This window comes from Mus caroli, chromosome 1 (assembly GCF_900094665.2).
Source record: "Mus caroli chromosome 1, CAROLI_EIJ_v1.1, whole genome shotgun sequence".
Lineage (NCBI taxonomy): Eukaryota > Metazoa > Chordata > Mammalia > Rodentia > Muridae > Mus > Mus caroli.
In genome coordinates this window covers 16,524,378-16,541,037 of record NC_034570.1, presented here as the reverse complement: position 1 = coordinate 16,541,037, position 16,660 = coordinate 16,524,378, and the positions used below count along the sequence as shown (strand labels likewise).

General features: G+C 43.9%; 1 protein-coding gene across 1 annotated transcript in view; it reads right to left on the bottom strand.

Annotated features, from left to right (window-relative positions):
- Window positions 1–3,381: 3,381 nt before the first annotated feature.
- The window catches only part of Efhc1 (EF-hand domain containing 1), a 39,994-nt gene continuing 26,715 nt past the window's right edge, over window positions 3,382–16,660 (bottom strand). Inside the window, exons 8-11 of the mRNA XM_021162532.2 lie at window positions 15,757–15,970; window positions 15,056–15,203; window positions 5,148–5,382; window positions 3,382–3,606 (exon numbers count right to left, since the gene is read on the bottom strand). Coding sequence (XP_021018191.1) covers window positions 3,535–3,606; window positions 5,148–5,382; window positions 15,056–15,203; window positions 15,757–15,970 — 669 coding nt within the window. The 3' untranslated portion in view covers window positions 3,382–3,534. The remainder of the gene's footprint in view (window positions 3,607–5,147; window positions 5,383–15,055; window positions 15,204–15,756; window positions 15,971–16,660) is intronic.

Here is a 16,660-nt window from a genome sequence, read left to right as displayed (position 1 = left end):
CACCTCATGGCTGCATGCTCCTCCAGGGTCTCAGAGAAGAGTGAGGTCCACTCTGACTTTGTAGTGAAAAGTGAGGATGATGTTTGCACAGAAATGCCCTTCAGCCTTGGTCTACGAAATGCCTTTCATACCTTGTCAGGATTTACCAGGTCTTCTCAGTCTTGGGTCAATTTGGAAGGTGCAAGATGAGGCATGGGAAGAAAGCCAACTTTACATACGACCACTTTCTCCTTGACACTACAGTGAGCAAATAGAAAGATCTATCTATATGGTATCTGGTGGAAAAGATATGAAATACGTGGTCAGGACTGAGATCCCAGGGTGTGGTGGTTTCAGAAGGGTCCCCAAAGGCTCATATATCTGAATGCTTGGTCATTAGGCAGTAGCAATGCCTGAGAGGGATTAGGAGGTGTGGCCTAGTTCAAGAAAGTGTCACTTAGACTGGGCTTTGAGGTTTCAGAAGCCCAAACCAAGCCCAGTGGCTCACTCATTCTCTTCCTGCTACCGTGGATTTAGAGGTAGAACACTTCAGCTCCTTCTCCAGCACCTTGTCTGCCTGTGTGCAGCTATTCTCCCCACCATGACAGCACTGGACTAAACCTCTGAAATTATAAGTAAGCCCCAGTTAAATGCTTTTCTTTATAAGTGTTGCCAGTGGCATGGTGTTTCTTCAGAGCAATAGAATGCTGACAGAGGGTATGAGTGCTGCTGCTTCTAAGGGGGTTGAAAAAAAATTAAAGAAAACATCTCTATCTCAGCAAAAACCCAAAGTTATTGGAAAAAGACTGAGAAGTGTTTCCATGTGCTACCAACCATAGTTATCTGTGGAAGATTGACAGGAGCAGCCCTTAGCATCTTGGAATTTTCATCTTCTAAGGGAGGCAGCAATAGTTTAAGATTAGAAAATACAGAATCCTGGGTTGGGGAGGGGCTCTCAGGATACTCTGGGTACTGTCACTCAACTTGCCCAAGTTTAAACTTTAGATAGATAGATAGATAGAGAGTAGATAGTTTGGTGTGTGTGGTGCTTTGAATATGCTTGCCCCATAGGCGGTGGTACTGTTAGGAGGTGTGGCCTTGTTGGAGGAACTGTGTCACTGTGGGGGTGGGCTTTAGTGCTCCACCCAGTGTGGAAGAGTCAGTCTTCTGGCCGCCCTCAGAACAAGATGCTAAAAACTCTGAGCTCTTTCTCCAGCATCATGCCTGCCTGGACACTGCCATGTTTCCTGCCATGATGATAGTGGACTGAACCTCTGAACTTGTAAGCCAGCCCCAGTTAAGTGTCATCCCTTATAAGAGTTGCCTTGGTCATGGTGTCTCTTCACAGCAATGAAACTATAACTGAGACAGTATGTGTACACATATTTGAGTGTGAGGGGGAGCATGCTATGGTGTGCATATGGAGAGCAGAGGTCAACCTTGGGTCAGCCTGTCTTCTTTGAAGTAGAGACTCAATAGCCATTGCCCTTAGAACTCTGGGGTCGCTGGCTTCCTGGGCAAGCTCTGGTCTCTGCCTCTCATATCCCTGGAGGAGTGCTAGAATTTCAAATGCATGCAACTACAGTGGCTTTCTTTTGGGTTCCATGGTTTTGAACTCAGGTCATTACACTTTCCCAGTTAGCACTTTTACCCACAGACCCATCCCCCTGGCTCAGAGCTCTAGAATTTAGAAAGCATATTTGAGATGGCTGATTATTGCTTAGGATAAATCTAATGGAAAGGGATTGGCCTCCCTAATTACTGAGTACCTTCTGGGAGGGAGCACTGGGTAAGCTAGATCCCATGGAAGGGCACGTCAGTCTGAGATGGCCACCTCCCAAGAGACCTCTCTGAGGAAGGAAAGGAGGAGGAGTGAAGGGAGCCAAGTGCCTTTGGACTTGAGCAGTTGGGGACTAGGGTTGTGCACAGGATCTCTGTGGAAAATGGCCTAAAAGCTCCCTCAAGAAAAGTGCCATGTATGTAAGAACAAGCCAGTCTGACACATGCCATTTAGCCAGCCCTGGCTCCAAATGGTATTACTAACCAGTGGAATAATATGTTGCTCCCCAGCTTCCTGGTTCTCCTTTTTAACTCCTCCTTCATATTCCAAAGGTGAAAGCCCGGATACAGGAGCCAGAGGCCGGACCACACTTGTCTAGCACACACTAGACCTGGGACAGCACCAGATAGGGCAGGCAGGATAAAGCATGACTACTTTAGATTGTAATAGGTTTTTTGTTTTTTTTTTAAGTACTTAAGACTTCAAGCAGCTAGAAATGAGGGGAGGAAACAAAACATGGTTTCTTCCTGAGATAGCCTGGAGCTGCAAAGGAACCCCTTGAACAAGCTAGGAAAATGTATCTTAACTCCTTGCAAAAGGCAAAAGCAGGGGGGCCCCTTGGCAGCTTTGAGAAGACCTGGGCATTCTGGGTCCTGCATGACTTCATCCTCCCCACTGCATGTTTTGAGGGGCAGGAAAGAATCTAGCATGGCTATCTTCAATCAAAGAGTGGCCCTGGCTGTCTAGAAAGTGCTATTCACTAAAAGGAACTCGTTTCTAAAATATGTACATTATAGTCCAGTAAATTAATTTATAGGTAGGCAGGTCTTATGAAAATAGGTACTATACTATACCTACCACATTACTACTTATTCCTTTTTGTTGTTGTTGTTAACTTTAGTTTTAGTGGTATTGGGAATTGAATGTAGAGTCTTGTATATACTAAGAAAGAACTCTACCTACCATTAAACCAGACCTCAAGCTCCTAGTTTTTATCCTACTGATGGGCTTAGAATTCCACTCTGAAACCCATGCAGTTTGCCTCCATACAATATTGAGGGACTGGATGGGTAGATAGAGAGGCCCCTGACTAGCCAGCAGTAACAGAACTGCTGTGAGCTTTATTTTTCAACATCTCAAATGTGTCTAGAAAAGTCTATCAGTCCTTCTGTTCTTCAGCCTTCTACATCTGTATTAAGCTTTTCCAAAGAATCAGAAAAGTAACCATGTGTGCTGTGATGTGGTGTGAGTGAGCGTAGTGTATGCTTGTGCAGGCAGAGTCTGGAAGCTGGAAAGGAGCTGAGGGTTTCAGGCTCAGGATACAGGAAGTTTGCATCTGAAGGCTGGAGGAGGCCATATGGTAGTTTAAAGGCAACTGGTCGGGAGGACTCTCTTACTCAGGGGTATGTCAGTTTATGCTTATATTCAGGCCTTTCAAACTATACCTGGAGTCTCCTTACTTTAAGGCCTGTTTTACTTGCTTACCAGTTCAACTCTTAACCTCATTCCAAACACCCTCACAGACATCAGCATACTCTCTGATGAGTTCTGGAACCCCTTGGCCCCTTAAGTATAAGATTAACCATCATGGTACCCCTTCCACTCCAAATAAGGCACCAGTCTTCAATTCTTTGAATATTAATTTAGACTTGAGTAATAGTGAAATAGAAGAGTGGGAAAAGAAATACCACTTCCGGAGTTATTTAAAGGCTTGGGTGGTAGATGTCTCAATGTCGGCTCAGTGCCAAAAATGTTTTCGCATTCTCTCATTCAGGTCAGTTCGAGAAAGCTCGAACAAAGTTATAGTAGTTAATCCTGCCTTCTCCGTGGGTGCACAGCCTGATCAACTGCAAGGGGACAAAAAAGAAAGAAAGAAAGAAAGAAAGAGGATAGGTGAGCCAGCTTCCTTCAGCTCAACGGCAGAGTGCAGAGTGCACTTACGCTTGCTTACGCAGAGAGAGCCCCAGCTTTTGCCAACCCAAACAAAGTTCAGCCTTTATATCCTCAGCTGACTCCAAAGTAATCCTGTGGCCCTGGAAGGTAGGTCAGACATTAAGGCCCATGTTACACATAGCGAGACCACAGTGGTGAGATCCATATTTATAAAGGCGTCATCATTATCACAGCGCCTTTCCTCTTTCCTTATCTTTTGAGGCACTCTCTTACTTTGGAGCCTCGGGTGGCCTTGAACTCATAATCCTCCTGCCTCTGCATCTCAAGTGTTGAGAATACAAGCATGTACCAGCAGATGCAGTTGCCAAATATTTTCACTGCTGTATTCAAACAGAAATACATTTGCACCCCTGCCCCAGAATTAAACACCCTTAAATACCAGGCTAATGCTAATGCAGCCAAAGGGAAGACTCTGCTTATGTATCCGTTACATGCTCCCTGGACTTAACAGTGATGGGTAACAGCCATTGGCTTTGAGTGTCTTTATGAGACATGCAAATCCGCCTCACCCACCCCACCCCCACTCGCCCCACTTGCCAGCAGCTGTACTTCCTCTATCATGTCCACTCCCATGTCACACAGTATGAATGATTGGAAATAGAAAAGATTTAGCCTTGCTGTCAACCAAAGGCTTATAAACTGAATGGGTATATAGCCCACATGAACAAGTACGTCTTGTTGTCCTTCCCTTTGCCTTAGCATCCTGTCTATCTTTAAAAAGACCAAGTAAAACCCTGCATCCTAATCTTAATCAAAACCATTTCCTAAAGAAACCTTAATTTCCAAACGTTCCATCTTGCTTGAAGTTCTTCAGAAAGGTCAAGAAAGCCTCTATGTTCTTAATCAATGAGCCTGTCTTGATATTAAGCTAGAGTCCTGGCCAGGGAGGGTGAGGGAAAGGTTTTCTGACTTCCACGGGGGTCCCTTATGATTTGTAATAAAAGAGATGACACTGTTATGTAGCAATCATGAGACGTCTAAGAGGAAAACGTCTATGTCTTCTCCCCATCTAAAGCTCCCATGTTATCCCTAGAGACACTACTGCCTTGGGCAGTGGGCCTGTCGGCTTTGGCTTCCATGATAGTCCCTGCTGATGAGTTAGCTTTGTAAAACCTCAAAGCCTGCAAGCATCCAGTACAGTTCACTTATTTTGACAGCTGTTGCCCTAGGAACAGATCTTTACTGCCTCCCATCCCTTACATGCTGGTCTAGCAACTTCTCTGCCATCTGTCCCCGCCCCCATCTTAAGAGACTGCCCCCCCCCCCCCCCGCTGCAACAATTAGAAAAGGAAGTCGATCCTGTGACGTGGGAAATCCCATCATCAGAATGGAACAGGAGATCTGATTCTTGTAGCTCTGTAGGAAGGAATGAGCAGTCCTCAGCCTGTACAATCAGGCCAAACCACAATCCACACTGACCACAATCCACACTGACCTCCTTAATCAACGAGTCATCGACGGGGACATTAAGAGTTTCACAGATTTTAAAGAACGTCTCTCTGTCCACATATCCCGACTCATCCTTGTCATACATTTGAAATGTTTCACGGAGGTTCTCTTTGCATGAATTGTATTTCAGGTGCATATGGATTTGGTCTATCAGTGCATCCAAGTCCTGCACCTTGGATTCCTCTGTACCCTGCACCAGGGGTTCTCCTGTAGCTTGCTTGCTGTTGAGAAAAAAGGAAATGATGGGATATATATTCAATATCAACCTCAGCGATCAAAGCGCTTATTTGGTGAAATCTGGAAAGCTTCTAAAAAACAAAACAAAGCAAAACAAATAAATAAATAAAAAACCAGTTGTAACACGGAGCCTACAAGTAGCCTCTGGTGGCTGATGTCCCCATCTTAAGGACAGTGTTTGAACTGTCTCCCTTCCCAGGTCTCATACACGGCCACTCCCCATTTGCTGTTTGTGGGGGCCACGTTTCTCTCTTTCAACTGTTGCAGACTAAAAATCCAAGCACCCGAGTACTTAGAAGTGATGCCTGTAACTATGCCAACAGGAAAGCTCTCACAGATTTAACATTCCCTGTTCAGTTTTGGTGAGTCTGTGAAAGGCCGTCTATGGGAGTTTACAGACTGCTCTAGTGGACAGGCAGGAGTTTCGGCTTCGCCATTACTGAGAGATTAGTAAGAGAGTATTAGAAAGAGGGGTGTCTGTCCCTTCACAACATGGCCACGGGAAGTAGAAGCTCAGTTTGTATTTCCTCGGAGCAATACGCTTGTTAGAAAACCAAAGTGTGTTGGTGCCTAAGTGTGTTCAGAGTGCTAGCTTTTGTGTAAAATGCACAGAAGTATAAAAATATAGACATTTGGATTTTCTTCTCTGTGTAAAGAAACTCCAGGAAACTACACTTAGAAAATAAAAAGCCATGATGTGGGGGCAGGGGTGTGGTGATCTGGTTCAGCAGCTAAGAGCTCTTGTTCCTGCAGAGGACCTGGGTTTTGCTCTGATCACCCACACAATCTGTAACTCCACTTCCAGGGGATCCAATGCCTTCTTCTGGCCTCTGAGGACACCAGGTACCCACATGATGCATATACATATACTCGGCAAAACACACAAATAAATATTTAAAAATATAAAAAACCGTGGGGATGGAGAAATGCTGCAGCAGTTAAAATTGCACACTCCTCTTGACATCGACACAAATTTAGTGCCCATGTCCTGTAGCTCAGCAACTCACAGCCACCTGAAACGGCAGCCCAAAGGAATCCAGCGCCCTTTCCTGACCTCTGTGGGCCCTGCACTCAAATGGGCAAACCCTCTCATGGACACATAGACAAAAATAGTCACACATGATACACACAATAGAAGCGCCTGGGTGGAGAATATGACTATTGATGTTTCATACAACATTCTATGATATCCAAAATGCTCATGGTAGATTGCAAAAGCCAGGAAACAGCATCCAAACAATATTTGATTTTTATATGTCTATTAAACAACAAAATATTAGAAGCTGTCATTTCTGATTTGTGAGACTTCCCCACATAGTTATGTTCACTTCGACTTGTATAACCTAAGCTTTATTCCCTCTGCTTTGTTGTCCTTGTCATTCTTAACTTTTTAAGACACAGTCTCATGATGTAGCCCAGGCTAGCTCTTATCTCCCAGTCCTCCTAGCAAAGCTTTTAAGTTCTGATATTATAAGCATGTACCACCATACCTGGTTTACTCCTGTAAATTTCAAACAGGTACTACTTTTATAGCAAGGTAAAAACAGACTCTTATTATCTGAGCTGTATACACTAAAATGTAAGTGAATAGGCAGGGGCTATTTAGTGACAGGAGGTATTTGAACCTCCATCTTTCCCATGCTTTCAGGAGATGGGGTCCCCAGCCTGTCACGAATCTATCAAAGTTATTATACTTATCAGATGGATCATTTGGGGGAAAGAGGGTATTCTTCCCTTCCCTGAGGAATCCAGATAGCCATGTCCCTTCAAACAGCAAAGGAAATACCCATCCCATGTGGAGGAAATGCGGGTGGCTAGGATAGGAATGGGCAGTCCTGCTTAACTCATGTCAAGCCCCATCCCTGCATGGAGATCTGCATGGGTACAGGGGTCCCATGGGGCCAGGCACCACTTCTCTAAAGTGCCTTTGTTGTTTTGTTGTCCTTGTCATTCTGCCTACTTATTCTTCTTCTTCATACAATTAATTTAAATTGCTTCAAAGTCATGAGCTTTTGTTTGCTGGTTGGTTTTGAATTTCAGGGGGAGATGTGGTTAAGGCCAGAGCTCTTTTCAATATTTGATTTTTCTAGCATTTGGAGTGATGTAGCCCAGGCAATGAGATTGAAAAAAACAAAAAACAAAACAAACTCAAAAAACCAAACCAAAACAACAACAAAAAAAACTTGGCAGGTAGGGGATTCTGGGAAAGTTTTTTTTAAATTAATTATTATAGTTATTGTTTGCTCATTTGGTTGCTTTTTGTTTTGTTTTGGCACAAGACATCATATAGTGAGGTTGATTTTGAACTCCCTATATAGCTGAGGCTGACTTTGAACTCCCATCTCCAGCTGGGAACAGCCATCTGCCTCTAGCTGCTGTGATACATGCATAACAGAAACCCATCTGGGCTAAGTCAGTGAGAACTTGTTTCTGCTGTTACCGATGTGGGTACCAAGTGCATGCAAATACAACTCTTAATGACAGCCTGTTTTAAATCAAGAGCAGGTGGTGAGAATGAAAACATGAGAAACCAGAAGCAAGAGGTATTGTAGCGTCAAATAACAGAACGCAGCAGCTTGTTGGACGTGGTACAAGATATAAGAGGTCAAAGGTGTCTACAAGATTTCCATAGAGAAGAGAAAGGGTGGAGCTAGCCCGAGTTGATAGCCCCCTCTCTACCAGACACTGCGCTGAGGATTCAGGTATCATCCCAACGCATTACCCAGCCTTAGAAGACCAGAAGCAAAAATAAAGACAGGGCGAGCATGTGTGCTGGGAGAGGAAGTGACAATGGCTTTTCAGTTGTAACCAGCATTTCAAAAGACACCATAAACAGACAAAAATAATTCAGGCATCAGTTAGGAGAGTGGTTAGGACAGAGAGCACTCACACTGTAATACCTAGAGAGCTTATAAAAGGACAAACCCGGGATCTTGACAAACAGCAACCTAGACGATGTAAGTCAGAAGATGGACCTGACAGGCTCTCAGAAGAGGAGCAGGAGATTCTGACACTCCAGATTAGAGCAGAAGTTTCCAGAGAAGGGTAATAAAGAGTACTTAATACTGCATGTACCCCAAACAAGCTAACCAGGGAGGGGAGGAGCCTGGGAACTGGACTGGGCAAAGCTAGCTGAAGATTGTTCTTTATTCAGAAAGATCTCCTATTCGTTTCCCTTTGTCTGTGGCTGCTTTCATGCTGGAAGGGTGGGGTTGGGTATTTCCAAGAGATGCTGTGACTGAATCACTCAGCATCCACATCTCTACAAACAAAAAGCTTGCTGGTTTCTGCTCTAGATCATCTAGATCACAACCCCCTATTATCTCGGGTATTTGTATAAGCTAGTATTAACGTAAGGTCTAATGCAGGGTGCAAGCTCAAATATCTGCTCAACTAACGAGCGAGACTATTTTTTCTTAAAAAGTTTAAGGACTTATTACTACTTGTTTTGTTGTTGTTGTTGCTTTTGATTGTTTGGTTCATCGGTTTTTGGATTTCGAGACAGAGTTTCTCTGTGTAGCCCTGACTGTTTTGGAACTTGCTCTGTAGAGCAGGCTGGCCTCAAACTCAGAGATTCACCTGCCTCTGCTTCCAGAGCACTGGGACTAAAGGTGCGTGCCTCATTGCCTGGCTAAGACTGCTATATTTGAAAACCATCAATGGCCTTCAAGAAAGCAATTCATGAAGAATGTTTTGATTCTTAAGCAGTCAGGGATGCAAAGTAGAAGCCTGGCATTTAGAGAAGGTGACAAGAGAAGGTGACAAAGAACTTTAGCTGGGTGAGCTGAGGAAGTGCCCACTAGACGACTTTATCTCACATTTGAATTTTCTTTTCTTTTTTTGGCTTACCTATTTAATGCATATGGGCATTTTGCCTGCATCAATATATGTGTAGCATATGTGTGTCTGGGGGTGGGCGGAGCAGTGTTGAATGAAGGATGTGTGCACATCCTAGTGTAGAGTTTGCTATACATAGAAAGGTAAAGAGCCAAAGCTGGATGGGCTTGAAGACACGGGAGTACAGGACACAAGATTAATGTCGACTGCAAGTGTTTCCTCTCACAGAGAACTGGGGGAGGTGAGAAGGATTGAACCGAGGATAGCAACAGCCCTCTGAGACCAAACCCTGCCTGGCCCCTGACTTTTTATTGGTAGGGAGGTCTCAGAGCACCGATTGCATCTTTTCCTCATTGCCAAATGTAAGATTTTGCTGGTAGGGTAGCGGTGCTTAAGCAAATAGCTCCCAGGCTCTGCTGGTGTTAGCACACACACACACACACACACACACACACACACACACACACACACACGGCAGAATAGAAGGGGACCCTTTTGAGAACTAGTTGAATTGAATGTAATGGCCATGAATACCAAGTGGGCCCTTAGCACTCACGGCCGAACTACTTCTTCAGTTCTCATGAACCAAGATGGAAAGATGGGGAAGTTGGGGGGAGGGGCAAACTCTCACCCTCCTCCCCACCCAATACCTGGACTAAGCTTCTCACTGAATGGCATCAAGTCACCTGTAAAGGATTAAAGTCCCATTGTTTCTTAAAAAAGAAATATCTCACAAGCAAATGATGAACAGGTTTATAGTTAGGACATGTGCTTGGCTCTGTGTGAAGTATGATACAGTAAGGATCCCTTTGGTCTTTCTGGACCTGTGGTTTTAGTCAGCACTCCTTCCTTTGTTTGAACATTTATAATGCTCCTGTGAAGCCACTTTGTAACCTCATTTAATAAAGAAGGGATCTGCTTATTTATTTATTCATCTATCTATTTTTGCAATACTGAGATTACACACCAGATGGTACACATGCCAGGCGAGTTCCCTTGCCCTGAGCTACATCTTCAGTCTCATCTTACTTTGTTCTTGAGACATGTTTTCCCTAAGTTCTTCAGGAATGCCTTGAAGCTGTCAATAGATAGGACCACAGGCCTGTGCCCTAAAGTCGGTCAAGGAGAGTTCTTTAGAGAAAATAACTATACCCAAGTATTTTTTTACTTAATCTTTCAAATCCTCTGAGTAATGTGTTTTTTGGTAGCCATTGAAACTATATGCATACACTATTGTGAATATCTTAAATATGATTCTCCCCCAGGGAGCCTGAGCCCACTCTAGGGTACGGTACGTCTAACAGTCCCTTTTTCAAACCTCTCTCTTCTCTCTCCTCATCTTTTCTCCTCCCTTCTCTTCTGCCTTCTCCCTGCTTCCTTCTCCATTCCCCACCCTTCTGCCCTCCCTCCCTCTCTCCTCCCTCCCTCTCTCCTCCCTCTCTCTCTCTCCTCCCTTCCTCTCTCTTCTCCCCTCTCAGCTTCTTCCTACCCATTTCCATTCTCTCTTCCCTTCCCTCCCTCCTTCTGTTCCTCCTCTATGCCTTTGTGTAAATCTATATTAAAGTCTCTATTTTCATAAAACAACCTCAACTTTGCTTCATACTGACTCATCTAGAAATTCCTTCCACCATTGTGAGGCTCAGGTTGCCCCTGAACTCCTCACACACACACACACATTTAGCACCTCTAGAATTAAGATGCATTTAAAAATTGATGGTGAATATGCATTATAATTGGTCATTTTTTCTATTGCAGTAGTAAATAAAATAATACTGGAGATATATGGATATAGATATATAAACATTTCATAAGTTCCAGTGCCTACTGTACTCCACACTAACACAAACAATCAGAAGGACTTGCCAACCACTTCTGTCTGCCCATCTATGCCTATTCCCACAAGTTCTGACTTCTTGCCACCAAAATCAACGTTTCAAAGAATAATTCCTGGACGCCAGGGTGTTTGGCAGCCCTAGGATGGTTCTATAAGGTGAAAAATGACAACACTGCCAATGTTTACCTTCCACTCCTCTTTCCCACAAGGGTGCAAGAATCTTCCCAAATATTACACAATAAATGTTTTTCCAGGCGGAATTTAAAAGCATGAAAATTCAGTTGTCTCCTCTAAAGAAAGCCATACACTAAAGATAATCTCAAGGCTGAAGAGATGGCTCAGAGTTTAAGAGCACTGACTGCTCTTCCAGAGATCCTGAGTTCAATTCCCAGCAACCCTATGGTGGCTCACAACCATTTGAAATGGGATCTGATGTCTTCTTCTAGTGTGTTTGAAGAGAGCTACAGTGTTACTCATATACATAAATGAAATAAATAAATATTTTAAAAAAGATATTCTCAACAAAAGTAAAATATAAGTCTTCCCAATAATTGTTTTGAGGAAACAGACACATTGCTTTCTCTACGATGGCTCCCTTTTTGTGACTCAGTTCATAGTGTGGTTAACTAGCATGTGTGAGGCCCTGAATCTGATCCCCAGAACTCTATGAAACCAGGAGTGCTCGTGTACGTGCCTGTGCTCCCAGCATTTGGGAGGTAGAGGCAGGAAGATCATAATTCTGGGCAGCCTCGGCTACTTATTTATTTCAAGGCTAGTTGAGAATACCTGCAACCTTGTATCAAAAAAAAAAGTTATCTTTGTTAGTGTATTTAAAAAGAAATATTTTTACATTTTCAGATAGAATTTTCAATATGTTAAATATGAACAGATAAAAAAAATGAAAAATGTCCCTGTGATGGCTATTCTTAGTTGTCAACTTCATTTCATCTGAAATTAACTAAAACCGAATCTGCTGGGTACACCTGTGAGGGATTTTTTAAAACATTAAATTTACTTAAATCCCAATACAGGGGAATGCCAGGACCAAAAGAATGGGAATGGGTGGGTAGGGAAGTGGGGGGGGGTGGGTATGGGGAACTTTTGGGATAGCATTGGAAATGTAATTGAGGAAAATACGTAATAAATATTAAAAATTTAAAAAAAAATTACTTAAATCCTATTTGAAGCGGAATGACCATGTTTAATATTGATCTTTTGAGGTGGGAAGATGTACTTTTAATCTGGGCCGGGCCCTCTGATGTAAGTCATTGTAAAGGACATGGAAGAAGGAAGCTGGCCCTCTTTGTCTACTTGACCTCACTCTCAATGGCAAGTCCATTCCTTCGCTGGCATTACAGTATCATATACATATATTCATACATTCTATAAGCTCTGTTCCTCTAGAGAACCCTGACTAATATAGTTCCCCATAGGCTCATGTATTTGATTACTTGGTCCACGGCTGGTTGCACTGTTGGGGGAGGTTGTGAACCTTTGTGAGGTGCTAGCCTTGCTGGAGGAGGAACATCACTGCGGGTGGAGATTACGTGTTTATAGTTTTGCCTCACTTCCTGCTCATTATCTTTGCTTGGTAATTACATTTGACAATGTGTCTCCTGCCTCCATGCCTACTGCTTCCTGCTTCCTGTTTCCTTCAGTGCTTCCCTCACCTCCACAATAGACTCTCACCCCCTCTGGAACCACAAGCCTAAATAAGCCCTTCTATAAATTGCTTAGCTATAGAATCTTCTCACAGCAACCGGGAAATAACTAATACAGGACTGTGGTAGTTTTGTAAATTGTGAATGGTCAGAGACTACCATGCTTTAGGACCACTGTGGTAGATAAACTGTGCTTCTAACAGCACTAGCTTCTCTCCATTTATTTGCTAAATTCATCCTCTCTCACACACTTCAGCAATTCTGCCCACCTCCCACACATCCTTCTGTTCCCTCCCCGACTTAATCTTAACATACAACAGCACCTTTTCTGTTGTTTGAGACAGGGGTTTGACTGTGATGGCCTCAAATGTACCATAACTCTACCTTGGCCTCCGGAACATGGGGTCAAGGTCAAGCAGCTTTTGTATTTTTGTGGTTTTTTTTCCTCATCTTGTTTTTCCATCTTAAGCTAAGCACAGCCTCTGATGAAGCTCCTCATCAAAGCCCTTGCTTCCCTGCTTGATGCCAGCTCATCCTTGCTTCTATTTTATGTCCTAAATATAAAATAGATCCGAAACCCAAATCTCTACCACATTACCCTAACAAACTCCTTTACCCTCATACTCAGTTGGTGAAGTCCTTCCTGCTGATCAGACCCCAATCTTAGAATCCTCTTGAAGTCGGCTGATTCTCTCACATCCCCTGTGTGGCTTATCTTTCATCACATTGGCTCAGCCAATGAGATAACTTCCTCATGCCTCCTGCCTTCATGCTCAGGAGACATCCCCTACAGTATCGAATATATATGAGTGATCTTCATGCCAGAAGAGGGCATCAGATCTCAGCATAGATAGCTGTGAGCCATCATGTGATTGCTGGGAATTAAACTCAGGACCTCTGGAAGAGCAAGCAGCCAGGTCTCTTAACCACTAAGCCGTCTCTCCATCTCCTTATTTACTTATTTTATTCTTTAATATAGTACATCCTGACCACACTTTTCCCTCCAGCGCCTGTTTCTAATCTCCCTCCTGATCTCTCTTTCTCTCCCTTCCCTCTCACTCCCTTTCAATGTCATGTAGCTCAGGCTGGCCTCAGACTCCCCATGTAGCTGAGGCTGGCTTTCAAACTCTTGAACCTCCTGCCTGTACCTCCCTAGGGCTAGGATTAGGGATGTACCACCACATGTGGCTCTGACTGGATCAATGCAGCAGTCAGGGGCCTCTTTAAAGCATATGTCAAACCCTGATGTTCTTTTACTCAGAAATTCTCTGCTTCATTCAGAGAAAAGTTAGTACCTTTGCAAAACCACAGGGTATCTTACACCATCTAGCTCCTTGTTGATTTAATTTTTTTTTAATTTCAGCAAGCACCCCTCTTCTTCCCACTCTCTCACCCCAGCCACTCCCACTTGTCTTGCCAGTGCCTTGCATATGCTCAGCTGAGCATGCTAACTGGCAGGCCTCTGTGCTCACCCTGAAAATCTCTACACATGGACCCAGAGATCTCCCTTCCCTTCAAGGGTTTGCTCCAGTTGCCCTCACGGTGCAAACCACTGCCAACCTCCGTAAAGGCTTTCCACCTACATTTTCTTTAGTTTTGGAGGGTATTTATCACGGATTGTACTGTATGACAAACTCATATTGCTCTCTATCAACTCCTGTTTAGGTCAGTCCAGAAAGATAGCGATTTCTTATCTATTTGTTTACTGATAAGCCCAGTGGCCAAGGGATCTGAAGTAGATCTGAAGGCATCCATTCATAACTGTTTGCTACAGGGATGAAGACTGGAAGACGTCTAACATCGTAGTTCTTATGTTGAGCCCAAAGCATCTTCCATGTCTGCCCAACAGCTTCTACCAGCAGAAGGAAATTTGAAATTCTAAACCGTGAGTCCATATTTATTTTGACAAGAATTACTTTCTAGGGAGTCTGTAGAGATAGCTCAGTGGGTCAGAATGCTTGCTGCGTGCGCATGTGGGTCTGAGGAGCCCAGGTCCCAGCACCTACATAAAACCAAACCAAAACAAAACACCTGTGTGTGGCTGCACCATCAACTCTAGTGCTGTGAGGAGCAGAGACGGGAAGATCATTGGCTTCTTGGGCACCTTCCAGACTTAGTGGGATGTTGTACCTCAAAGAAAGAAGGCAGAGAGTGACAGAACAGGATACTTAAGGGTCTCCTCTGGCCTCTGCACACGGATGAAGGAGCATGCACACTGTGCACAGATGTGCATCTATACCACATACACATGCAATCACACAGAGAGGAATTGCTTTCTAGATGTCTTGCATGTGTCAAGTCTTGACCTTAGGCCGTCAGACATACCTTTCCAGTTCTGGTGCGGGAAGCTCCTGCTTCTGGATCCGGTTCTGAATTGAGGCCAGGGCTTCTGGTGAATACTGGGAAGCGTTGCTCTCCATGTATTTTAAAACATACTCATCTGTATCGAGGATGACGAACCGATGGCCGAACACTGAGGAGAGAGGAGCATCACACTCAATTCAGCTTTGTTTCTCTCATGCAAGCAGGAGCAAAATAATGCCAACCCTGCAGAGATAAGTCCACAGCTTAGCATTTGTGATCCAGACTAGTGAATTGTTTTGTTTTGGTTTTTAGAAACAAGGTCTCTCCACAAAGCCCTGGCTGTCCTAGAAGTCACTGTGTAGACCAGGTTGGCCTTGAATGCAGAAACCCACCTGCCTCCTATGTTCTTAGATGACAGGCGTGTTTCATGTAGGTGAAATTTGAGCAGCTGTATACATTAATATGCAGTGGTTTCCTAAGGTTCTATCTAATGATTGAAGCTGATATAAACAACAATGTAGTATCAACAAGTGCAGCGACTTATAGATTAATTGATAAGCAAGGAGATTAAGAATTGGTAGCATGAAAACAGTCATATTACTATTATCTTAGTCAGAACACAGTCAAATACCTCTTATAAGACTTAAGAATGCAGTGTGTCACAGCTACAAAGAATCCATTTTCCAGGGCAACAGGAAACTCTGAACTATGTTTAGGCTTACCCTCAATCACGGCACCGATGAAGAAGTCACTTGGCGAGTAGTAGATGGGGTTGTCAACTGGAGAGAATGATTTAACAACTTTAGTCCTGCCCAGGAATTTGCCCCCGATGATCCCAGAATTTCGAACAGGTGGCTCAAAGATACTGATCATGTCCGTGGCAAGAAAATAAGAGAAGACAAACCGACGGTCTTTGTCTTCTGGGATAGGGGATTCCTAGGAAGATGAAGGAAAGAGAATAACAAAGTTTATGATCTTTCTAGGATGCCCAAATGAAACCAAGCTGGATTCATATAAACATGCCATGTATTGAGGGTCCAGACTGGGACAGACAGGCTTCATCTCAGCAAGGCCTCACAAGGGAAGCCATCCGCACTGAACTCCAAGTGATTCATGCCTTGCGGGAGTGTAGACCCAGTGTTAGTAGATCTTCTAGTTTTAGAGAAGAACAACTCGTGGGGTTTCTATTTAAGAACCCTTGGCTTTAAAATGTTGGCTTAAGAGTCCAAAGTCAGAAAGGGAGGAAGTGCTTTGGCAATTTACAAAAGGATGCATCTCCAACCCTGAAAGGATGCAGCAGAGAATCACAAGAGCAAAACACTGGGAAGAAAGCAGGCTGAGCATAGCTCCAGCTGGAGGGAGAAGACTCACCCAAAAGGTGAGCCCAGCAACCTGACAAACTCACAGCCTTCAAAGGGCTCAAACACAGCATAGAGGACTCCCCACCTCAGAGTGCAGAGGCTGGACACAAATGTGAGAATCCGTGGTGGTTCATGCCTTTAGGTCCAGCACTCTGGAGACAGAGGCAGGTGGGTCTCTACTGAGTTCCAGGCCAACCTGGTCTACAGGGCTAGTTCCAGGACAGTCAGGGCAACAAAAAGAAACTTGACTTGAAATCAAACCAAA